Source organism: Antedon bifida, chromosome 6 (assembly GCF_963402885.1).
Source record: "Antedon bifida chromosome 6, ecAntBifi1.1, whole genome shotgun sequence".
In the NCBI taxonomy this organism is placed as follows: domain Eukaryota; kingdom Metazoa; phylum Echinodermata; class Crinoidea; order Comatulida; family Antedonidae; genus Antedon; species Antedon bifida.
The window spans coordinates 6,943,285-6,969,337 of NC_136231.1; the positions used below are offsets into that span (position 1 = coordinate 6,943,285).

General features: G+C 32.0%; 3 protein-coding genes across 3 annotated transcripts; all 3 read right to left on the reverse strand.

Annotated features, from left to right (window-relative positions):
• Positions 1 to 591: 591 nt before the first annotated feature.
• LOC144844132 (uncharacterized) lies at positions 592 to 6,751 on the reverse strand. Its single transcript, XM_078700874.1, has 9 exons — positions 5,960 to 6,751; positions 4,747 to 5,620; positions 4,126 to 4,385; positions 3,463 to 3,587; positions 2,893 to 3,196; positions 2,313 to 2,548; positions 1,903 to 2,078; positions 1,339 to 1,488; positions 592 to 947 (listed from the first exon to the last, which is right to left on the reverse strand). The coding sequence occupies exons 1-9, from the start codon at positions 6,705 to 6,707 to the stop codon at positions 692 to 694; spliced, it is 3,129 nt and encodes a 1,042-aa protein (XP_078557000.1). The 5' UTR covers positions 6,708 to 6,751; the 3' UTR covers positions 592 to 691.
• Positions 6,752 to 11,215: 4,464 nt separating this feature from the next.
• LOC144845047 (uncharacterized) lies at positions 11,216 to 16,738 on the reverse strand. The gene is made up of 9 exons (XM_078702174.1): positions 15,997 to 16,738; positions 14,535 to 15,411; positions 13,883 to 14,145; positions 13,654 to 13,778; positions 13,193 to 13,478; positions 12,698 to 12,945; positions 12,229 to 12,404; positions 11,882 to 12,031; positions 11,216 to 11,715 (listed from the first exon to the last, which is right to left on the reverse strand). The coding sequence occupies exons 1-9, from the start codon at positions 16,736 to 16,738 to the stop codon at positions 11,472 to 11,474; spliced, it is 3,111 nt and encodes a 1,036-aa protein (XP_078558300.1). The 3' UTR covers positions 11,216 to 11,471.
• A 1,543-nt stretch (positions 16,739 to 18,281) lies between these two features.
• Positions 18,282 to 25,368, reverse strand: LOC144844153 (uncharacterized). The gene is made up of 6 exons (XM_078700901.1): positions 25,196 to 25,368; positions 21,307 to 21,370; positions 20,964 to 21,011; positions 20,471 to 20,506; positions 19,862 to 19,909; positions 18,282 to 19,219 (listed from the first exon to the last, which is right to left on the reverse strand). Exons 2-6 carry the CDS (start codon positions 21,368 to 21,370, stop codon positions 19,041 to 19,043), a joined length of 375 nt encoding a protein of 124 aa, XP_078557027.1. The 5' UTR covers positions 25,196 to 25,368; the 3' UTR covers positions 18,282 to 19,040.
• Between the last annotated feature and the right edge of the window lie 685 nt (positions 25,369 to 26,053).

The following is a 26,053-nucleotide window of genomic DNA, read 5'->3' on the forward strand; positions in this document are numbered from 1 at the left end:
ACATCCCAATCCGATAGAAAATTAAGTCTGTGCATGTATACTTGCAAATCTTTATTCATCTACTTCTTAAAACTACGTAGGCTATTATCTTACCATGGTACCATCCCCACAAAATGACTGACATCGTACTAAAATGCTTTGTAGGCCTACAAAGCTGAATCGATGTACAATTTACAACCCGTATTGCTCCGGCATCACGAAGCGAAAACCATTTATTATTTTCGGACTTACGAAAATTTCATTTGGTCACTTCATCAATTATAACCACAGTTAATTAATACTCATGGATCTGGTAAATTATCAACAATTGTTAGGCACCTATACAGTAATATCATAGAGTGTGGAATTTAAAGGTAAAAACAAAGATAAATAAAATCAAACTTTAAACAGACCATATTCTTGTTTGTTTGTATTGTACAAAGATAATGATTTCGCCTATAAAAAGATAAACTACAGTGAACATGATTTAACCAAAGACGCTTGATATTCAGACAATGGGGTTCCGGTTGAATATGTTAATGAATATATATATATATATATATATATATATATATATATATATATATATATATATATATATATATATATCATTAAATAGGACACTTTTCAATCCAATGTTTGCTCAGAGTCAATATTCATTATTGTGACATTAAATTGGTATATTCGATAATTAGGGACAATCTACCATTAATCAATTAGGATCGGCATAGTCACCTCCTCCTCTATAGCGTCCACTAAAGATCCCTATTACAGGGTAGATCTTCATTTCAATCGTCTTTAAAGGAGATCTATCGTTCTTCCAGGTGTACCAGTATATGACGTCGTTAGGGTAATACGTACTTCGTGCATGGCTACCGAAGTATTTTCCATTAGGATTTGTATTCCCACACAATCCTCCTGTACTAAACCACCATCCTGCTTTTCTAGTACCAACACAGCTGCTATAACTGAAGTAAAAACAAGCAATTGAAATGATAATAAATTTTATATATTTTTTCTAATTTAAAAAATTAAATAAATCATACGCATTAACAGCATGAAACTTTTCATTATAAACTAAATGTCGTTCGAGGATTTGGAGTCAGTGAAGTCGAAAGAGCCGTGAGTTACAACTCTGGTCACCTCACTTTCTTTTCAATTTATTTTTTATTGGAAGGCAAGCAAGGTAACTATGATCAAGCTACAGCTAACAACAATTAAATTTGTCCTTGTGAATTGTAGCATTACGGCATATGAACCAGAAGACTTTAATGAAATGACTTAAAGTAAAATCGTAAGTGTGCTGTAAATTAATAGAATTAAAAGTACAGTAAGTATATCTTCGATTAGTTACTTTACCTGTAACCAGCATTAAGCCTATCCTTGGTACTGAATGGCTGATCTACGTTTGAGTTGCCATCGAACGTAAGTGGATCTGATTCGCCCATAGAATCACCAGCATCTCCTCCAACAAAATCACCAAGACGAAGACAGTACGGACACTCGTGGCTAAACCAAAGAAATAGTTTAATAATATGCCAGACGGTTTGCTACTATGAATGATCAGACCCTGCTTCACCAACAAATTACTTAACAACATTTTTGTTTCAATAAGCATTCTGTACAATTATGTTCGAGTAAATAGTCCAGACAAGGTCCACTATCTGACTTACTTAGTTCTCTGACACGCAAAGTTACTATGTAGTAGTACGGTAACTATTATTATTTACTTGTTTTAGACAGTATGGTAGTATCCGACAGTTTAGGTAAAGTTGTACATTTTTAAAGAAATGTCCTCCTTTTTTTAAATCGCAACCAATGCATACTGAATTTTAACAGAACCTTGCATTTAAAATGGGCATGTGTCACGTTCGTCAAAATAATTGAATTTAAAATTGAGTTACTGAAAATACAGTTTCTAACCTTTCACTTTCCACCCTGAAACTCTCGTATATAGCATGTGCTGATTTTCCGTTGAAGTCTGTCATATCAATTCGTAGACGATAAGCTTTGGTGTTTGTTAAGGTGTAAATTTTCTTCAAGCCTAACCAAAAATTAGCATCTAGATCACCAAAACCTTCTTCATACTCAACCCAATTCTGAAGATAACAACAAATTATATGATAATAATATTTTATGTAAATCTTCAAATAGGATACTTTAAAGAGGGAAGCTGAGATTAGTGATATCACTGCTTTCCACTGGGGCAATCTACTCATAACATACATCAAGTTAAGTCTAAAGAAAACCTTATTCATCAAACTAATTTAACAATTCCAAATTACTATCTAAACTCTAGCATGTAAAAATAAACATGAAAAGAATAGACCTACCTTGTAGAAATCAACATCATCGTCTTCTCTTCGCTGGATTACTGTCCAACCACCGCCATCTGTATCCATGTCACAGTAAGCTTGGAATCTTGACGAAGACGGGCCTATTTCATATACACCACTGTCTACATCATCATCATTATTTTCAAAGCCTACATAGTCATTATTCGATCGAAAAGCACTACAGTCAAAGGGCTGTTCTTGGGATGTGCCTGTGTCTTGTCCACCTGGATCACCTTTGGTGATAACAAACGGAAACTATAATTAGCATACAGTAAATATACGATTTATCTTCGGTTTTATCAGATGCTAAAATGTTGTTTTGACCATTATGAAAATCTATTAAAATAAGCACAAATTTATAGCACCGCACTTTATCCAAAAATATGTAGATTTATGTAAATTAATTATCATCGGCACCGCCCTAATTTGTATTGTAATTTCTTATTTTGAAAGCAACAATCTGATCATTACTACGCGTCATCATGCTGCTTAAATCTCTTCAATACGTTGTGGTAATTAAGATGTAGTGGTACAGTACTATCATAATCATCATCACTACGCCTTATAAGAACATTACCATATCCATCGAATGTATTGCCAGCAAAAGGCTCAGTATCTACCACGTCATCATCAGTATCACCATCACCATCGTCATCATTATCAAGACCAGCATATACAGCACATCGTACTGACGCTGCCTCGCCTGCTCGGCAGTTTGTTCTTCCAAGTCCACTACTTGGACACGAAAAGATAGAACTCTCAGTTCCTTTGCAACCCAAATCATCTAAAATGTATTTTCCAGATCCTGAACCAAAATGAGATCTTGTCAGAGCTTCTTGTGCAACTTCAAAGTTGAGTTGTCTGCAAGCAACAGTTGCATCCTATGACATTTAAATTAGAGAAACAATTAGCATAATTTCTGAGGACTGTCATTTGTTAAAAGAAGATTCATCTAAGGAAGTGACCGACATCAACGGAAGTTAATCCAAATTAATTTTGACAATTGCCAACGGTTGTGGGAACATTCATTTCTATTTAAGGAAAAACTAGCAGTGCTTTATGACGCGTCGTATATAATGAATAACAGTCATAAAAATAACTCTGTTTATTTTAATTAAACAAAAGTTAAGTTTTATCTACTCTTTACCTTCAAATCGAAGAAATCGTCACAAACAAGAAGCCAATCTCCGTTATCGTTCCTGGCTTCTAGACGTCCCTCATAGTAAGCATTACCGTCGACCAGACGAAGGTTTGAAGTTTCGTACATACTTTCTGTTTTTAAAACGAAACAACTTTTACCTTTATTTAGCTCTTAACTACCGTACTAATATAAACAAGAAATATCTGAATATACACAGTAACAGCATATGTTTGATACTAACTAAGTACTCAATTAAAAACTTAACATTCACTTAAAATATTCATAAATTAATTTTCTATTAGATAAAGAATGTAAAGGGGAATATAATTGTGCATGAAACCAGTAATACAAATTTATATTTAAAGCAAAAACAATATAGGTAATAATAATTGATAGTACCTACAACTGTAAAAGGGAAATTGCCTCAATACAATCAGGGAGAACAACAACATACAACTGATACAACCTACCCTTATAAGTACAATGCCAATCGTAACATCAATTATATTGTATACAATACATTTAAAAAAACATCATAACGGTCTTAAGTGATAAAGTCTTATAGTGATTATTACCATATCATTATTTGTGTAATTTTTAATGTACTTTACATATTGCTACTCGTTCGGGATACACATATTTGAAATGAATATTAAATAAAGAATATACCTGGCTCTTCGTCTAAGGTACACAGGAATCCTTGTTTACCCTTATCTGGGCACTGTGAAGGAATAAATTGGTAGCGCGAAATGCCAAACTGAAAGCTCTCTTCTGTTGTCGCTCCTCTATCATTTAGCGGTGGACCAATGGCACACGATGCAGAATTACATCCCTCAAGACAATATATATACTCCTCCGTAATTGTTGTTTTAGAAGCACATGCGCAGTCCATGCCTATATTTCTATCGAGCCAATTCTGCCAACAGGTTCTGTAAGAATGTTTTAAAACATAAAATAGATAATTACTAAGTGACAGTATTTCCTTAATTCTTCTCCATTTGGGCCTACTACAATTTTCAGTTAGAATTTAGAGGAATTTATCTTTTTCTAACTATTGTTAGCTTTATTTGGCTATAATTATCTATTCATGGGGCTTAATTGTCGTAATCGTCAGCGGTAATTTTCGGGTACAATTTTTCTCTTTTTTAAATTTCCGTAAACTGTTTGTTGTTTATTCATTCACTGTTGTACCGTAATGTTTGTAGAATACCATGTTTATTAGTTTTAGGCTCATTAACATAATATCATTTGTTATGGATTAATCATATCATTTAAAAAAGCGATGCCTACCTTTTTTCTTCAACAGAAGCTGACTGGGAGTGACACTGTGCATATATTGAGTTGATAGAATACGCCACCATTGCAATTGATGAATCTTCATCACAGCAACAACAAAGTCTGAAGCATTCCGTGTAAGCACGAAGACAATGCATCATGCACGTTTGAGTTGTATCACAGTTATCAAATGCTTCTCGGCGAACTCTATTATTTATCTGACAAATACCCGATTTTTTTGGGGATCCAAGATTTTCATCAACTATACCCTTACTCACATAAAACGTCGCAATATCAACATTATTCATTATAGGACGCCATGTGTCGATTTGAACATCGGGTAAATATTTACCAATCGTGGTATATGCTACCGAAACTGCTGCTGATGCCAATACACCTGTCGTAGGCCTAAAGTTATTGATGATTTCCTGTGAACAGTACTTGCATGGAAATATCCACGTGTAAATAAGAACTTCTGGTATCCATGTTGCGCTATACTCACGTGCAAACTCGTTTTTCAAAGCTGTTAAATAATGGCGCATAATACCGTGCTCGGAGTGTTCCCAGTTTCCTGATGAACGGTCATAGCCTTCATAACTTCTCTGATTAGAGGACTTTAGATTGTAAACAACGTAGTTTCCTATCCTTCCAGCGGTTGGATTAGACGTTGAGGATTCTGCGTTTACTAAACTGTCACTACCATAAATTTTTTCGTTACGGTCACCTGTACGCCAGACATACATATACTTCTTTGGGTCACGGATCCACGCGTTGCGAATATCGGGGTTCATGAGCAAAAAAACGGCAAACTGGGTATGACCTGATTTTCGTGAATTCTTAAATTCAGCGTGTATTTTTGTGTAGAAGTTGTAATAATAGTCTGATGTAGCTGAGAATAAGATGAATACCATTTCATTAATATTTTCTAACATAAAATAATAAGTGTATATCTTGCAACAAGCGCAAAAAGAAACACAAAATAAATAAATAAAATCCTTTATCTTTGTTTTTGCTAATTTAAGTTAATTTCAAAGGTTTCAAACATATCAAACATACTCGACCGTAATTCGGAATAATTAACATTTATTTATCTAAAAATACTATATTTAAATATGTAAATTGTGTCAACTGCTTGTTTCACTGCATTTACAAATAGGTTTTCGGGAAAGTCAGAATAAAATTATGCTCTAATCTAAGCATAAAAGAAACGAAATTCAGGTCAACTTACTTACTACTCCAGTTTGGATTTTGTGTCCATATGCTGGTGATTCTAAAGAATCTATTTTACTCTTATCTTGTTGCGTTAAGTCAGCTGTATACTTTATAGATTGACCGTGGAATGTAAAATAAACACACACCCGGGGTGAACGCCATTGCCAAGAAAAGACTTTTAAACGTCTCTGAAGTTGAGTAACGACATCATCAGAGTTAGGTATATATTGTGAATACAACATTATGTCTGGATAATCACCGGTCTGCCAGTCTGCGTGCATCTTTGTCAAAACAGTATCGCTTAAGAGAGCATCAACTATTGCCGTTGAAAATCCCGTGTCAGTTGATGTTCCAGTATTAACCACGAAGTAATTTCCAATACGGTTATGTGCAGGGGCTGAAAACGTTGTCGTTGATTGGGGATCGGGATACAAACAGCCAGCATCAGATGTATCAGAACAGTATACACGATTTGTGCTGTCATGATCTGTATCTTGGGTATAGTGGTACAAGTAACGTACCGGATAATATAACCATCCATCTCTAGTACTCCCATAGTAGTGCTTTCGGTATTTGCTGTTCAGGATCATAATAACCGCAAACTGATTATCTGTCTTTTTTGCAACTTTAAAGTGTTCAGAAATGTGAAAATAGAATTCACGATAATCTTCTCGTTCATATGAGAATATGTAGCTGGACGAATACGTCTCCTCTACTAATAAACAGCCAAAAAGAAGACACACAAACACACGAAATGGTCCCATTGTTAGCCACCTCCTCAGCAGTTCTAAAAGACAAAACTGAGTTTGAAGTCGACAGTGTTAGTGCGAAGTTAATTGTGCCAAAGATTCCTGTACCCTTTTTATACGATCTAATTTATAACAGGAAATCTATAATTGATATCGAGGGTTACTGGAAATTAGCCGAAAGACAGACCTCGATTCACAGAATAGTCTGTGTTATGAAAGCAAATAGGTATGGAAAGAATTTGAATTAATATCCTGTTTGTATTTTGAAAATTTTTATAAACATTAACAATTCTCTCTTTGTATAATTTAAGAAGTCCGATTCAAATATTGTCGAACTGTCAACACACAGAATTTAATTTTAAGAAGAGGTTAATTCAATTAATGATCTCGTGGAACGATCAACAAGAAATTAAGTTAATTTATGTTTTCTTTTTAAATTTAATTATATTTTCTACAGTAAATTAGAAAATTATATCGTTCTAAGTTCTATCGCCAAATTGATCATTTATTTCATACTTATACACTTCTTTCTTTATTGTTTAGTTATACAGTGGCATATTGTGTATGCTATGAGAGAATTGTTTCAAAAATAAAATATTGACTTGAATACAAATACCGTACATTAGTTCTTCTTCTAATAATAACAACACAACAAATAAATTGACCAATTACAATCGAAATATTAATATACATCTACATTTGATTAATTAAGTTAATTTTAAGTAATGTTTAATAAGAGTAAAACTGAAAGGTCCTTACCTGTGGAACGACGAATGAGAGATGAAATCCGACAAATCAGCAAAAGTTACTTGAGAAATTCCATTATAAAATAGGGTAACTTTTTAAATAGACGTCTCATGGCAGACAAAAGTGTATTGTAAGTACTAAGTACTAAACATAATAATTATGAAAACACAATAGTAAAATATGTTAAATAGTGGGAAAATGTTAATAAAAGAGTTAATTGTTCGATATAAAATAGTACTTATTTAAAATATTGGAATAGTCTAATTATGTTTTGGTTGACTGCCCTGGTTGAACTGTGTTAAATTGTTTATCTCATTGCTGCTGCATGAATTCATTTATCACGTTTTGTTTATTACATACTGAGATAATTAAACAAATAAATAACTTCAAAGACTACCTACAGATGGCTAGTTCGAAAATAAAAGTTACCAAGGTAAAATAAGATTGGCCTAAAGGCATACTGTAATAGTATACTGTCCTTGTTCTAGGCCTAATCATGGCGAACAATTTATTTCTCCGTGTTCTAATGTCAAATAGTCCCGGTTAAAGTTTGACAATCCAGAAATGTTTTGACGTGTCACCTACCCTTCAATATTGAAATAGTAATATGATTTTTTTTATAAAGTATTGTTTCATTTATTATTACGGTAAAAGAACTGAAAATAATGCTAATAATCATAAATGATTTATAATATATTGATAACAACATAATAATATATTTACAATTTTGTCTAGATATTAATTTAAGCCAATCTCATTCATTTCACCACTCAAATAAGATAACACACAAGAATATTATGTTATGAAAATCTGAAGTAATACTATTACTATAGGTAATTGAGTCCCGTATGACTTCATCCTTAAGGCCATAAGTACAACAGGACGTGATATTTTAAATTAAATTAGATTGAACGATAAGTGACTGTTCTATTCAATAGTCTAATGATATACCATTATTTACTAAAAGAGTAAATTCTAAGAAACAAAATATTTAATTAGAATTGAGAGTTATAAAAAAAAAACTGTTTCTGTATGATGAGGTAGCAACCCTGTTTAAAGGACTAACATAGGACTATGTGAGCATTAGTGTAACCAGAGGAAACCTACTCATTAAATCATAAATGAAATCTAAGTTGTAAGCATTGGAAGGAAGAAAGAGTATACATTATAGCGGTGCGTATTTTTCTCTATAGTTCACTATGTCGGTCGGTCGGTCGGTCTGGTATCACTATGCGTTTTAGCACGCGACTTATGGCTGTTGGCCTTGTTGTAAGTAGGTCTAACTAATTGTATTTCTTCATTTTAGATTAATTGGAAAAATTTAAAGTTCATTTCATTTTCATTTTTTTAAAAATTTATTATATTCAAAAATGTCCTGGGACTCCAAAAGCAACAAAGTCACCACAACATGATATGTCCGGGGCTCCAGAAGAACTTGACATAGAATTGTTTATCAATATAAAATATACATTCAAAAACATACACAATATTGGTAAAATAAAACACACATTGTGATAATGATATATATAGAGAGAAAAATAAGTGCACAACCTCTAGCACATTGTTTGATCTCTGCTTTGCAACTTTTATTAAACACCGATATTTACAATCTTAATTTACTCAATTATTTTCAATATTAGGTTTCGTTTAAGTGTTTAGTTATAGTTACATTCCTTGATTCTGAAAAACAACAGCACAGATACTAGTTTAAAAAGTTGAAGCAAAAATTTAAGCTTTCTTTTCATCTCAGGAATGGCATTTCATCTATTAACACTTAAAGTTTGAAAACCTAATACAGTACTATGATTTAACCGTAATTTGTATAGTCGCCAGTCGTTTGTCCTGTAAAGATTCCTGTTACAGGGTAGATTTTCATTTCAATCGTTTTTAAAGGAGATCTATCATTTTTCCATGTGTACCAGTAGATGACGTCATTGGGGTAATACGTACTTCGTGCATAACCACTGAAATATTTTCCATTAGATTTGTATTCCCACACAATCCACCTTTACTGAACCACCATCCTGCTTTTCTAGTGCTCACACAGCTGTTATAACTACAACCAGATAAAACCAATAAAATAAAATAAGTCTAATTAGAAAATTTATTTAGTTTTATGGTGAGTGACAACGTTTGACACTATTTGTAGTGAAGCTGTAACTTGGTTGGTTAACATGCTTGCCTTCCAATCCCAATATCCAGGGTAGGGTTCAGACTACCAGAATGGCAACAATCTATTTCATTTGTGTATTTATTTGGAACAGACACAAAGTAAATGTAATATTTTTAGAGCAAAATTATGCAATAGCAATCAATGCATTTAAAGATATTTTGTCCCCCAAAAACATGAAAAATGAAGATTAATTAAATCAGACTTTGAATAGGTTATTTAGTAGTTTTGATAAATTAAATCACTTCCGTATAAAAAACAAACAATGTTTTCACTTATAAAATGACATAATAAATGGTTAAATTCACCCAAAACTCCATTGGCTGGCAGCCAATTTTGCCTAAAATTACAGTTTTTTCAGGTAAATAAATTTTGTTTAGATCCAATTTTTTGCCAAAGTGAATAACTATTATGTGACATTAAAATGGCACATTCAACAACAAAAAATGTAAACATTTTTTAGGGGGACAATACAACTGACTGATTTTTTTTTATTAATACTATAGCATACACTCGCTTTTCTCGTTGTCTTGTGTACACTTGAGCCTCAGGAAATTAGTACATCGATAGGTATAAAGGAATGAGTATGAGTAATACCTACCTCACGCATTTCTTACAAACTAACACATTAGGCCTAACTGTTAATTTAGAATAGGTAAGCGATTCTTACCGCCATAAATGCATAGTAATCATAGTAATGATGCATATCATGCAACAGCCCTGATGTTTTATGATAATGTATTGTACATATATTCAATTTAAGCTTTTTCGTTTTTTTTTTCGTAATTTTTTTGTATATTTTTTGCGTTCTGTTAAACTACTGTCATACATTGCATAATTTGCATGTGTCACTGGCTCCAACTTTGGCCAAAAGTGCGAGTCAGCGTTGGCTCCAATGAACCGCATGCCTAGCTGGCTTGCAGTTTGTCAATACCCGTAACGTGTCATAAGAGCATGTCGTGGGTGCAGAAGTGTACTTTTAATCCCAACCCCCTCCTCCTCTGTCGCGATGTAAAAGTAGGTCCCTAGTTTAAAACCTTCTCATACAATGACGGTCATAATCGCAACCACCTCCTAGGGGACAGTTCGAATGTAGTTTAAAAGGTTCCCAGTAGGTCTACAATTTCTTTGATACCCAATATGTATGGATGAATGCGGTACTTGGAGGAAACATTCAAATGTACAGTAGTATCATCTATCAATCGTCAGATGCGAAGAATAGAAAAACAAATGAAAATTATAGATAGTTTGTTATGTAAATAGTTTTCTTCTTTATTCAAAAGAACAGAAATAGCAGAAATGATGACAAATTCATGTGAATAATTATGACAAAAGCTTATGAAAGTATAGGGGCGCTAAAGTAAAGCACGGGAAAAGATTTAAAAAAAAAGGTTGTTTAATATAGTTGAGAGAGATTATTGACAGAGTTAAGTTCCGTTATATTTTGGGAATAGGTCGGCTTGCCTGTAGTTCATTAACATAGAAAATAATGCATTATTCAATATATCTGCCTCAGCAGGCCACCTAAAATTAAAATTGCTTTACGATTTGAATTATTTTTTTCTGGTGGAACTAGCCTTAAAGCCCTCTGGGCTTAGTTATGTTTCTCCAGCATAAGTGCATTATAATTTAAAAAAAAAACACTGTAGTGTTATTTCACAATGATGTATCTTATGAAAATAAATTGAATTGAATTGAATTGAATTCCTTGAATCTAAACATTACTGATAACATATATAACAGTTTGATTGTAGAAGAATTATAATATAAATTAACACAGAGAGGCCTATTTAGCTTAAATGCTGATAATTTATTTAAAATACTATATAGTTTTATCGGGGATGTGTCTCCCTGGTTCAATCTTAACGGCCATAGTCTCCGGTTGTTCTTCCACCAAAGATTCCTGCTACAGGGTAGATCTTCATTTCAATCGTTTTTAAAGGAGATCTATCATTCTTCCATGTGTACCAGTAGATGACGTCATTAGGGTAATACGTACTTCGCGCATGGCCACCGAAGTATTTTCCATTAGGATTTGTATTCCCACACAATCCACCTTTACTGAACCACCATCCAGCTTTTCTGGTACTCACACAACTCCTATAACTAATACAGTACAAGATAAAGAAAACAATTGGTATTATTTTACGCCGTATTGTGTGCGACAGCATAATTTCGCAATGTATTATTATGTTCATCATTAAAATATTTAAGAAATCTGTTGTAAATAAAATGTATTAATTGATGGAATTAATTCTGGAAGTTACGTCACCTGTTACCAGCGTTAAGCCTATCCTTGGTACTGAATGGCTGATCTACGTTTGAGTTGCCATCAAACGTAAATGAATTTGAATCTCCCATTGAATCACCAGCATCTCCTCCTTCAAAATCTCCTAGACGAAGGCAGTATGGACATTCATGACTGAAAATAATCCAATATATATATATATATATAATAAAGCTGTTGACAACTATTATTAGATAAAAGGGTGCTATTGAAAAAAGAAGTTATGCATATCTTTGACAAATATAATATTGACAGTGACAATGACAATATACGACCATTTCAAAGGTTTAGAAAATTTAGATGCAGTATAATCTACAGTATTATTGTTTAACCTTGAGCTTTCGATCCTGAAACTGCTATATTGAGCATGCGCCGATTTTCCGTTGAAGTCTGTCATATCAATTCGTAGACGATATTCTTTGTTGTTTGTTAAGACGTAAATTTTCTTCAAGCCTAACCAAAAATTAGCATCTAGATCACCAAAACCTTCTTCATACTCAACCCAATTCTGTTCAAAAGTATACATGCAAGATGAAAATGTTGAAAAAACATAGGATTAGTCATTTAGAATATCCAAACATTCTCCAATACAGTTTATGGATTAGGGTTTGTAGTCGAGACATAATTCCTAAAATATTTATTTCAAGTTTCAAGTAAAGTGTTTAAGTTCTTGCAAGAAACAAAGTATTTAAAAAATGACAAAAAGACATTTTTACATACGTTTATAAACCTAGGGTCAGTCGGATAAAAAAGCCTGCCAAATGAATTCCTCAATTCACAAAATTTCATTTTACCATTTACCTTGTAAAAATCAACATCGTCGTCTTCTCTTCGCTGGATTACTGTCCAACCACCGCCATCTGTATCCATGTCACAATAAGCTCTAAATCTTGACGATGGACCTATTTCATATACACCACTGTATACATCATCATTGGTATCATCATTATTACCATCACCGTCTACATAGTCAATACTCGTGGATCGAAAAGCACTACAGTCAATGGCTTGTTCCTGGGATGTACCTGTGTCTTGGTCATCTATGTCACCTTTAAATAACATTTATATAAATTATGTATGTTAATCCAATGATGGTTATGTGTATATATTTTTATTTATCCGAATCTTATCATAGGCAACGTACTCACTATTAAATGTGTTTTTTTCGTGTTCTATGCTCACAATACAGTATACATTTATTATTATTTTCATACATAGAGTATACATACAGTAACATTTTTAATTTACTTTTATAGTTTAATTGTAATATTTAAATAATAAATGCTGATAAAATACCGTAATCAGGTTCGAATTCTTCTTCTACGTCATCATCAGTATCACCATCACCATCATCATCATTATCAAGACCAGCATAAACAGCACATCGTACTGACGCTGCCTCGCCTTCTCGGCAGTTTGTTCTTCCTAGTCCACTACTCGGACACGAAAAGATAGAACTCTCAGTTCCTCTGCAACCCAAATCATCTAAAATGTATCTTCCAGATCCTGAACCAAAATGAGATCTTGTCAGAGCTTCTTGTGCAACTTCAAAGTTAAGTTGTCTGCAAGCAACTGTTGCATCCTATGAAATATGAATCAATGATACATTTTTATTTATCCTTTTTCATTTATTCAAATCATATTTAGTATTCTCTCTTTGACGAACGATAACTAAATTCTAACTCATAAAATAAGTTTCAAAAGTGGTTGTAAAACCACGCTGTAATTAAGAAACACATTTTCAGATTTGTGTTTACCTTCAAATCAAAGTAATCGTCACACACAAGAAGCCAATCTCCATTTTCGTTCCTGGCTTCTAGACGTCCCTCATAGTAAGCATTACCGTCGACCAGACGAAGATCTAATGTTTCGTACATACTTTCTGTTTGTTGAACAAACGATAAATAATATTTATTTCATTTTTCTCTCTTAGCTCTATATAATCTTTTTATCTTCTCTCTATTGTTTAATACACTAATTGTTTACCTTTTATCTCTTCTTTATTGAGTGTACACATGAATCCATGTTTACCCATGTCTGGACATTGTGATGGAATAAATTGGTAGCGCAAGATATCAACCAGAACGCCCTCTTGCGATGTTCCTTTTTCATTTAGTGGAGGACCGATGGCATAGAGTTCTTCAGTGACTGCTTCAAGACAGGAAGTATACTCCTCAGTAATTATTGATTTTGAAGCACATGCGCAGTCCATGCCTATATTTCTATCAAGCCAATTTCGCCAACATGTTCTGTAAAGAAAATACACTGATATTGTGTTGAATTCAATTCTTGTCATTATTATTATTATTATCAGTGGTAAGCCAATGGAATGAACTCTACCTTGATTGATAAATTATTAGTCCTTAAACACAGTACGATATATAATATTTGAGTCTTGACTGGACGGGGTAGGCCTTTCCTCACTGAATATGCATTGAAAATCAAGCTTTTTTTTTTCAATAAATTTTGTTAATATTTTATTTTACCTAAGGACTAGAGTGTTGTTTATTTATAAATTTGATTATACAATTTTTTTCCAATTACTTTTATGTTTTATGTGGTATTATAATATAACTATAACATCAGTCTCACAGTATAGTCAACTGGATAGATTGAAAATAGTCTAAAGCAAACTAACCTTTTTTCTTCGATAGAAGCTGACTGGGAGTGGCACTGTGCATATAATGAGTTGATAGAATACGCCACCATTGCAGTTGTTGAATCTTCTTCACAGCAACAACAAAGTCTGAAACATTCTGTGTTAACACGAAGACATTCCATCATACACGTTTGAGCTGTATCGCAGTTATCAAATGCTTCTCGACGATATCTATTGCTGTTCAACTTACAAACACCAGATTTCTTGGGCGAATCGAGATTTTCATCAACGATACCTCTGCTTACATAGAACGTTAAGATGTTGTAATCGTTCATTTCAGGCCGCCAAACATCAATTTGCACATCAGGTAGAAATTTACCAATCGTTGTATAAGCTACTGAAACCGGTGCTGTTGAAAATACACCTGTAGTAGGCCTAAAGTTATTGATGATTTCCTGTGAACAGTACTTACATGGAAATATCCACGTGTAAATAAGGACTTCTGGTATCCAAGTTGAGCTATATGCGTCGGCAAACTCGTCAGTTAAAGTAGATAAAAAATGGCGCATTACGCCATGCTCGGAATGTTCCCAGTTCCCATTAGAATAGTCATAACCGCCAATATCTCTCTGATCTTCACTTTTAAGATTGTATACGACATAATTTCCCATTCTGTTACTTTTTGGACTGGAAGTTGTTTCATCAGCCAGTGATATATGCTCAGTTCCATATACTCTATCAGTACCTTCATTAGATCTGTAATAATACATATAGTATTCTGGAGAACGAATCCAATGGTTGCGATTTAGGGGATCCATTAAAAGAAACACTGTAAATTGGGCGCGATTTGGTTTTCTTGATGTCTTAAAATGTTCATGGATTTTGGCATAGAAGTCGTAATAATAGTCTTGTGTAGCTAAGCATTTGAAAAAGAAGAAATCAAAGTTAATCCCAACTACATGATAACATTTTAATTTAGGTACCGACATAATTTCAAATTATTATTGAAATCGAATAATAGAACCTGTACTAATAAAGTACTGAAAAGGCTAATCTGTAAGCTTATAAACAATAATGAGATAATTATATATTAGTGTATGATAGTGACATTGATTTATTCGTGGTTAAATACGGAATTGGCAATATTCAGTGTTGTATTCAAATCAAATATTTCAAAACTCAGAGTCACTTTAACTTTACAGTATGATTGACAGTTGAAATAAATTCAATAACATTTGGTAATTTGTTTTTCCTTCCATGCAGTGTGACTCTGATGCTCATTTGTATTTTCAATGATATAATTATAAGAACACGACTTTTACAAGGTCTGCTTAAAAGCTTTAGGTTCAGGCCTATAGAACTTGCCTCACTGTTTGCAGTGTATTTACAACAAGGCATAAGTTGCAAATACAAAATATTCAAATATTAAAAGCTTACATTATAGCTAAAGCATGATAAACGAAAGTATATATAATAATGCAAATCTTTAATGTATACTTACTCAAAACTCCAGTTTGTATGTGCTGATATCTTGCAGGATTTTGCAGTCGGCCTTCCCTTTTCGTATCAGATACTGTCATTAGGTAAGCACTTTGAATTACATTTCTATGTACAGTAAAATATACACAGACTCTACTTGATCTCCAGTTCCAAGACCAATTCTTTAAATAGTTTTGCATACGGCTCACTAAATTATCAGTAGAAGGAAAGTGGTGGGTATATACCATTATGTCTGCGTCACCAGTAGCAAATTCGCTCTGCATAAGTTTTTGAAATTTTTGATCGAACAACGTGTCTACCATGTTATTTGTTAAGGTGTTTGTTTGTGATGTTCCAGTGTTTACTACAAAGTAATTACCAACACTTGCTTCTGACGGAGCTGACGATTCTACCGATATCGGATCCGGATAATAGCATTCTTTTGTATAGGTTTCGAGACAGTATTGCCGGCTTGTTATTGTTCTATCATTAGGGTCGGTGTAATGGTATAAGTGATGAAACGGCAAATCAAGCCAACCTTCTCCCGCGCTTCCTTTATAATTATAACGATCATTTCTGTTAAGAAGCATAATAACTGCAAATTGAGTTTTACCGCTCTTGGCTGCTCCACTAAAATGTGAGTATATTTTGTAAAAGAATTCACGGTAATCTTTTTCTTCATTTCGACTTATAAATTGAGCTGAATACGCTCTGTCCACAATTGTACAGACGATGAACACACCAACTAATGATGAAAACTTCATATTGAAATCAGTACTATCAATGTACCATAACAAAAGATGTACGGTCGGTATAAGAGTAGAAACGTGTTGTAACTATTGAAGGAAAATAAGAACTGTTTACTTCTCAGTGATTCGTATTTTGATGTATCACTTCATGTAATTGAATTAGGCTAAGCTGCAGGAAGTTTTGACCATTGATTGACAAATAACGTGCGAGGACGAGAGCACAAAACGTGCACATTTCAGAAACATATGATGTATAGTATAAAAGCCAGTATTTATGTTGCCAAAAAGTTCATATCAATTTATTGGCACAGCAACAGCGTAAATAAAAACATTTTTGGGCAAACATTATGTAATATATTCCTTTTAAACTTAGGAAGAAGTAGGTAGTAGTTCCTTAGATTATTGGTTATGACCTATTGTTAAACATAATACTAAGCTTACATTCTGTAGAGGACCACAGCAGAAACTTATGAGAATTTTGTGTATTATGTAGTTCTTCATTAATAATACAGCTATATAATTACTCGATATTCTAAAAGTTCAGTCCGAATTCTGTGAATTGAGCTTATTTTTCAAATTCCCTATTTGCATGTAACCCTTGATTTAAGGCATGTCTTCCTGTTTCAAATTAAATTACTAGAAACAAATCAGTAACTTCTGCGTTTGAAGGCTGTGATTGTTATTCCTACACACGCAGATTAAGAGTGACATATCGTGAAGACACTTTTATTGAATAAGTATATTTTGTTGATATTGTAGTTTGTATAGGCCTACCTACTTTAGAAAAATCAGGTAGCTATAATCAGGTCATATAAGCATGTAATCACATCGTCCAAATCAACCGCACGTCGCCGTCCTTGGTCTGACTTTTTTCTCTTACCAACATATGTAATAAATTCAGGCTAGATATTCGAAGTTGAATAAATATATCTATGTTAAATCAAATTTAGACAATTTACATCAGAAAAGAAATAGTCAAACAAATCGGTTCATCGGGTTGCCCTTGATTCGAGCTATCGAGAAGAAAATGGTATATCCGAGTGTAGCCGAAGAGTTACTGTCAGAAATTATGTTCGGAAAATCAAACCAGCTGTAATTCGTCACTGTTTCTAACGACTGGATCAAGAGTCCATCATTTCAAACAATGACCGACATACCAACCACAAAATTTCAATGGTGCTGGGTGCATGATCATCGTTAAGGTACAGTACAGTACTGTAAGTTACCTTGGCTTTTATTATTAATCATATATCGAAATTGAATTGAAACCATTTATTACACACAATATTTCTTGAAATATATTTTTATCGGCGTACAAAGAAAGCGTCCGTAGTATAGCTGGATGATTAGGATAATAACTCCTAACGTATTATTTAGTAGTCAAACACAGGTGCATTTGATTTCTCTCAATGACGTCATCTACTGTTTTTCAATCTCCATTTAATCTGCCGGAACATTTACAAGAATGTGTGATGTATTCAACATTCATATAAAGAGCTCGATTACATTATAATAAGAGACAAAAAACAAATAGATCATAAATTTGCGATACTTTTATATCTTCAATGAACTGACACAGGTTCACATGTTTTCAGCTAACAACACACAGAACACTCTATCTCATTAAAATGCTTATTTATCAATAATATATTATTATTAATTCACAATGAGTACATTTTTACATTTATATTTCCACCATGGTGCTAGCCATAATTTATCATCATTCTATATAATGTTAAATATGTTTTAAACTATATGTTGCTGAAACATATTCAGTATCACCTATTTGAGTCGAAAATTTACGTTTTCAAACTAAATTACAATGGCCCTCTAACATAGAAATACAAATATATAGATACACGTTAGGCAAATATAACTCTAAGTAGGCCTACGTTATCGAATACCATGTTTCTTCTCTTTTACGTACTATATTGTGCCAATGAACTTGCAGAAATAGTTAAATCATTCTAGATTTTCTTTCTAATTCTGAGAGTAAATCTCATGTTCCAAAAGTTTCTTTTTGAACTAAAACATTCACGCCATAATAAAAATAATCTATAGTGTTATTGTAATTAACACCGAATTGTAACGTTTAAGAGGGTTTACAAATTTAATATTAAGATGCCCCCAGATTTTTAAGATATAAAACTTTCAGTGACGACTCACTAGAGGCACAGTATATACATTTGTTTATAATATCCTTCGACATACCTAACCCATCCAAGTCAACATTTACCACCTAATTATCGAAAGTTTTCCATCTAACTCAAAATGATTTTGTATAAAATATGAAACGCTCTTATTATTTTCAATGACTTTATTTCGAAGCCAATTCCGTACATACATGTTTTAAGTCAATTCCTACGTCACTAATACATTCAAATGCACATTTCTTTTGCTGCTGTTTGCATTTACCAGCACAGTAAAAATCTTGTGATAAGACGCATGCCTTGGAGCAGTCTACGAACTCTAGGTTACAGAATCCGCTGTAGCAATCTACAAAGTCAAACAAGTTATATAGTTACGTAGACATACACACTTTGAACAGTGACTATGAATGTACAGAAAACATAAACAGAACTGTTTTGAATAACAATTAAAACTAAACACTTAACAGAACGATCATGATGTAATTGTGATCATTTTCTTGATCGAATTGAGATAATGATAACTAAGTATGCCTGTGTAGAAGATGTAAACGATGTTATTGATAATATTTGTGAAAATTACACATCAGGCCATATGATATATCGATTTTCTTAATGAATTGTACTAAATAATTATCATGTTTTCATTGAATTAACTTCTGAAATTGCAATCATTATTGATGTCATTTGCATGAATAGGTCTATTATTGCTATCATCTAGATTTAATTGAAGTGAAATAACGTTTTAGTCTCAACGATTATAGACAACGTCATATATAAGTCTCCATCCTCAGATGAGAGCGCGTCGTCTTGTACTAATTAGTCAGTACAAATTATTTATTTTTAAACATTCTTACGTAATTTTACTCTCTATGGACCAGAGATTCCGAAATTAAAGATTGAATGACTGAATGAATAAATGAACTTCTAATCCCTTTATGATCAATCATGCTATTCAATAAATCGTAAATAAATAGCTAAAAATTCTTACCAAAAATGTTTTCTACATCCTGTAGTTTAACTGCAAACATGTCATTTCCTTTGGAATTAAACATTGAAATAATATTTGTGTTACTTTATAACAAAATAAAGTAAAAACAGCTACTACATAATGATCCATTCACATGGAATCATTGTAGTGTCTTTGTATCCACATAATGAAGTGCGCCGTAAACGACGTGAAGTAAGCCAAAGTTGTCGTTGAGGGCGTGATTGAAATGGTAATTATAATAAATATAATGAAAGTTGAAAATAAGCAGCTAGTTATTGTCATTTTTGTCAATATATCTTTAATACACATAATTGTTTTTTTTTATTAATAAAACCGAGATAATTACAAGCTATACGTATGACCAATTTGTTATTCGGTTGACCGGAGTACGCCGTTCCGGCCACTTCTAGCCAAGTTTCAGAACATATTGTTTGGAGTATACTATTGTGTGCATGCTATATTATCTTCTTTTTTTTTCAATTTCGCCACAATAACGCAATATACTTATACGTGTAATAATTCAATTTTAAAAAGTCTATTTAATTTTTATTTCTATTTTCGCTTATTCTTTCAGATTGAATTCGTAATTATTGTAGAATTAGAACCTACCTGATGATGAACTTGCTTTCTTGTTAACCCAGAAAACTGTAAAAGTGTTACAAACTTATATTTAATTAATAACTTCTTTGTTTTATATAATTATTTAGGTTGGAATATACCGAGAAATTTATGCAGACTCTGTATGTTTACAATAAATTAACATATCAATAGATACAACGCAGACGTGAATTACCGACAAAGTGGCTGTAAGAACCCATTATTTATTTATCAAACCTTTGTTTTCTGTATTTTCTTTCCATTATTATAATGTAATAATATTAACATTTATGTATATCAAAAAATAACTGATTTAATAAATATTATTTTAATGTATGTGCAATATTTGTATACAGTACTATGAAAAAATTTTGTTTATGTACTGCCTTAAATTGATAACTTGATCTATATTATTTTATTGTATTATATAATAATGAATTATTGTAAATCAAAATATATGCATACATTAACGAATTATAGTAATTTAATCATGAATATATTATACCTCTTTTTAAAGGTGATTCGTCTGAATTTCCATACGGTACGGATGTTACTGTAACAAAACAATTTTTATTTAGTTAAACATTAATAATTTTAATTAATAAAAGTAATTTTCAACCATCCAGTTATACCTATTTTTTTGATATCTGCTAATGTGATAATATTTTCAATTAACAAAACAAAATTATAACAAAAAAATGGTATAACTATTCAAAAAGAGTAGGGGATCGCCTCCCGGTGCGCTGACTGGCCAGGCACTGCACTACTGGTAGGTTCATAAAGGGCCTAAATCCAATATTCCCAGTTTCCAATATTGGATTTATAAAACCAAATTATAACTCATGTACCTGTTTGAAATGCTATGGCAATAAGTACGCAGCATGAAAAGACATTTCCTACATTAAAAGGCATCTGTAAAAAAAAGAAATAATAATAATAAATTGTAAAGTAAAGTCAAATATCATTCATCTTCCCTCTGCATAGAACTTGATTCTTTCACTTTAATACATTCGATGTATTTTCACCGAAACTTTTTTTTTATCAGATCTTGAATGCACAGTGTTACCATAATAATTTATAATAATACGCAAATATGTCTATTCTAATCGCAAGCTTTCAACAATAGACTTTATTTTCATTCATTCGTGCTTACGTATAACTTAACAAAAATAATAACAAGGCCAACAGCCATAAGTCGCGTGCTGAAACGCATAGTGATACCGGACCGACCGACAGACCGACAGACCGACCGACCGACATAGTGAACTATAGAGTCGCGTCCACGCGACTAAAAATCTACCTGACAAAACACAGTAAAATTAAAATTTCTTACAATGGCGCAACGTAAGTTGACCGATCAAACTGCTCTTTTATTGGTCAAATTACGTTGCGTTACTTGTAACGTTTTTGTGTCGCTTCCTTGAACTAAGCTTTACAGTTAATAACAGCGAAGACAAATCGAATATTGTAGAAAAACCTACTTGTTCTTATACAACGTAAGCGTTATACCATATCATCTAATGTTTATATTATTAAATAGATTGAATATTTATTTACTTGCTCTTACAATAGAAATTCCGATTTCTAGTAAATATAGACCTAAATTTAGAATCAATAAATACATTCATACATTATTCTGCTAGAAACTTTGCAAATACATTCTTTTAAAGGGTATGCGCACAAAAAAAATTGTGCAATGTATATTTTCAATTACTGTTTGCACATATTTTATTTTCTTTTTTATCGTAAACATTGGTCTATAGTAATTTGTAAATTATTCTGAAGCTCCAGTTTGTAAGCAATAACACAATTAAAGTATCTACATATTAGTAATTATTTTAAAAGTACCATATTTTTTCGCGTCTACCACATAACAAACGAAGACACATTTCTTGTATCAATGAAAGTTAATACCATATAGTCTTCATGTTTAAAGGAAGCCGTCATACAATTATACTAAATTAATTTCAACCTACAGCTATCAATTCATTAGGATAGACTAGTGTTCCGTGAATAGTACTGGGCGCTTACGTTTCGAATATTAGCACTAAGTAAAATAGCAATTATAGTAGGAACAAAACGAGGTTGAAGTTTTCGATAGCTATTCCATATTATATGTAAATAAATTGTATTTGTTAGAAGCGTATTGCTAAAAAAACAATTGTTACTTGGAAAACTACTTTATTTATTAAGTCGATAAACTGCTATATATTTCACTTAGATCAAGGAGTTATTATAATAACTCCTTGCTTAGATATAAAACTGCGTATATTTTGAATTATTGGGAACTCTCATTATCTTCCTCTGTTTTTTTCCTCAAATAGGTAGACCTTATATTTTAATTTTATTTTTTAACTATTTTGTACTTAAGTTCAAATTCTAATTATTATTGTCTCTTAAATTAGTTAACAAGGCTATATACATGGCTGCAGTCGCGTGCTCAAGTTAGTGTTTACCGACCAACCGACCGACCAACAGACCGACATAGTGAGCTGTAGAGTCGCGTTGCTATTGTTTTGTTGTGAATGTGTACACCGAATCCTCATTTTGTACACGGAGAATGATACATATAATTTCATTGTTTAGTGTTTTGTGTTTTTTATTAGAAAATAGATAATATAATAATTATTATGCTGCGTCTAAATTAAGATTATTGATGTAACATATAACATTAGTACAAAAACTATACATAAATTAATGTAAGTCTTTGATTGATATTTAAAATGTTGATCTTTTTACCATCATTCAATATCAACCCTGCTTATGGGCCTTTGGTAATACGCCATAGTCTAGCGCAAACGATTAAACATGTTAATAATTAAATTATCTAGTTAATTAATATATTCATAAAGATGTAGGCGTAAGAGCAAAATTTATGACTACTTGCTGATATAGTAATGGTAAAGTACATTGCTTGCATGTTTGTTCCTCGGCTGCTACACATCGAGATATTGGAACCTTACAAAACGCATCATTTAATTGTGAAACCAAAGAAGAACGTTCCAGTTGACTATATTTCTTTAAATTACGGATTGGTTTTATCAGGTAAATATTTTTTCCGGTCAAAATTTTGGTCGAAGTAAATAACTAATTTGACAGAAAAACTGACCCAAAACCCGAAAAAGGGGTTTAATTCTTTATTTCAGAGGGACAATATATCTTGGAATAAAATGAAATTTAATTACAGAATTATCAATTGTGGCTTCCAAGTGAGTATATTCTAATTAGAAATAATAAGTGGGCGATGGTTTGTTTAACTGAATATTTACTTGTTGCTATCAAAGTTATTATATGATATAGACTTGTTGACGGAAATACAATTTAATTACACTAGTTTTGGCACCAACGAAGATGCATACGTACCACGCAATTACAAATTTAATTTATCAGTGTATTTGATAGACATACAATACACGGATTGATTAATAAATAATTACATTATCGGGATAAATCTTGTCCTCTTTATTTGATTTAAACTTATGAAATTAGAATCTTTGATATAAAAAAAAGAAAGAAAATGTTCGTGATCCTTTAAATTTGCATAAATCTGAGTTTCAGATTAAATACTTAATTAATTTGAAATACAGTTTAAAAATAATAGAATGGTATTAGGTCTTAATATTATATTTTTAGAATGTAAATTCATTTTTATGTAAGTATGGTAATCGATTTTATCTTTAATCGAATTTTAAAATTCGGAAAGAGTTTCGTTCTAAGTCTTTCTAATTCAAATTCGGTGTTTGATGATAAAAGAGAAATCAAGGTTTCTTTTTTTAAATCTATGCAAGAAAGTCGTTGTAAATCAGATTGATTGTTAGTATAGATAATGACTCAACCAACGTTATCTGAGAGACAGAAGGAAGTCGCAGTATTTATAAAAATGTAATGTTAGTGTAAATCAATATTTTCTTTTAAATCTGCGAAAGAAATTTAGTACACAGGATAGAACGATTCAATAACATGTGAGCAAAGAAGTTTCAATCTATAGTAATTGTATTTTGGTTGAATGTATGGAGTGAATAATTCAATCAATGTTTTTTTTTTAATCTGAGCAAAGATATATACGTAGATTGAATGTTAGGGAGATAATAGTTCTATGTTTTATTCTACACAAAGAATTCAAAATCTATAGAAAGAAAGACTTTTTTATTTGAAGGAAGGCATCCTAAACATATTTATTAGAATGTCGAATTTTAATATAGAGAAACTATTTTTTTTTATTTAGAAAGAAGGCAACATAAACGCATTTATCTGAAAATTGGATAGAAAGACCTGCATGAGTTACGACAGCATATAGAGAGTGAGTATTTTAACGAGTTTATTACTTTAATACTTCTCACAAAGATACCATCAAGATAGAACAGTATTATCTTTACAGAATATATGAGTATGTATGATTATTATATTATTATATTGTAATGTGTTTTCTTTAAATTATGTATCTTTTGTGTATTATACTAAAATAATAAGGGTGAGATTACTCTCCCGCTCTTCCTTGCTATTGCGCATTATTTTCAAATAAAAGAATGGATTTATTACTTATGGATCAACGTTTTATGCTGATCTACAAGCTGCATTGTGATTAGGATACAACTTTCTATTCCCTTCGGAAACATTATTTTTAACGAAATATAAATTATGTCTGTTATCTACATTATTATAACACATTGACTGAAAAATCCAATAAAGTATAAAGGAAAAATAGAATCAAAGAACAGAAGATCAAAGAAGACTTACCTTTGGAACGCTTGTTGAAGACAGCTTGGGTACAAATGGAAGATATTTGGAATCTCAGTCTTTTTATACGAAAGATGAAAAGTTATTCTGACGTCTACAAAATCAAGTTACTTCCGAACAACGTAGGCTGAGAATGAGAGAAGTAAAGATAGCTTCGATATAGATATAGAACTGTAATGATTGGTCTCAAGGTGAAAAACAAACTAAAAAAATGACGCTTTCACTAATTACGTAATTTACACTTAATGTTCATCATTTGAAACAAAAATACTACTGGTACCTCATTGGCTGCTGAGAATACGTCATCAAATCAGGATTCTTAATTGGTCGTTTATAAGAAGCCGTACAATTGGATGACTTAATTACCAAAAGCAATGTGCGCTGATGCAGGAATCGCGAAGTTACGTTTGCAGTTCAAACCTAATCTAATTTGACCAAAATTAACCAAACCGCTTCAATAATACACCAACATGTAAAACTATAGACAAACAACTGTTAATAATAATATTGAAAACCCCACGTGATTTTAAATATCAGATTTATTGAATTTCTATATAAAATAATCAAAGTAACAAGCATATTCCTTCAACATATTTTATGTAGTAAAACTCTTTAGTGTATATCAACAATGTTTTTTCCCAATTATGTTTAGAATAATTTCCGGAACTATTTTCAATTATTCTGAAAGTGTTTTTAATAATCCAAGATCATTGTTAATCTTTCATTACGATGTGCTGATGGTTGCGGATTTGCCAATACACATTTTATACGTTAAAACAAATCCGTAAAATTCACATTGAGTTATACACAATGTATCAAAGACACACTATGAATACAAAAATCAGGTAGGCCTATCAT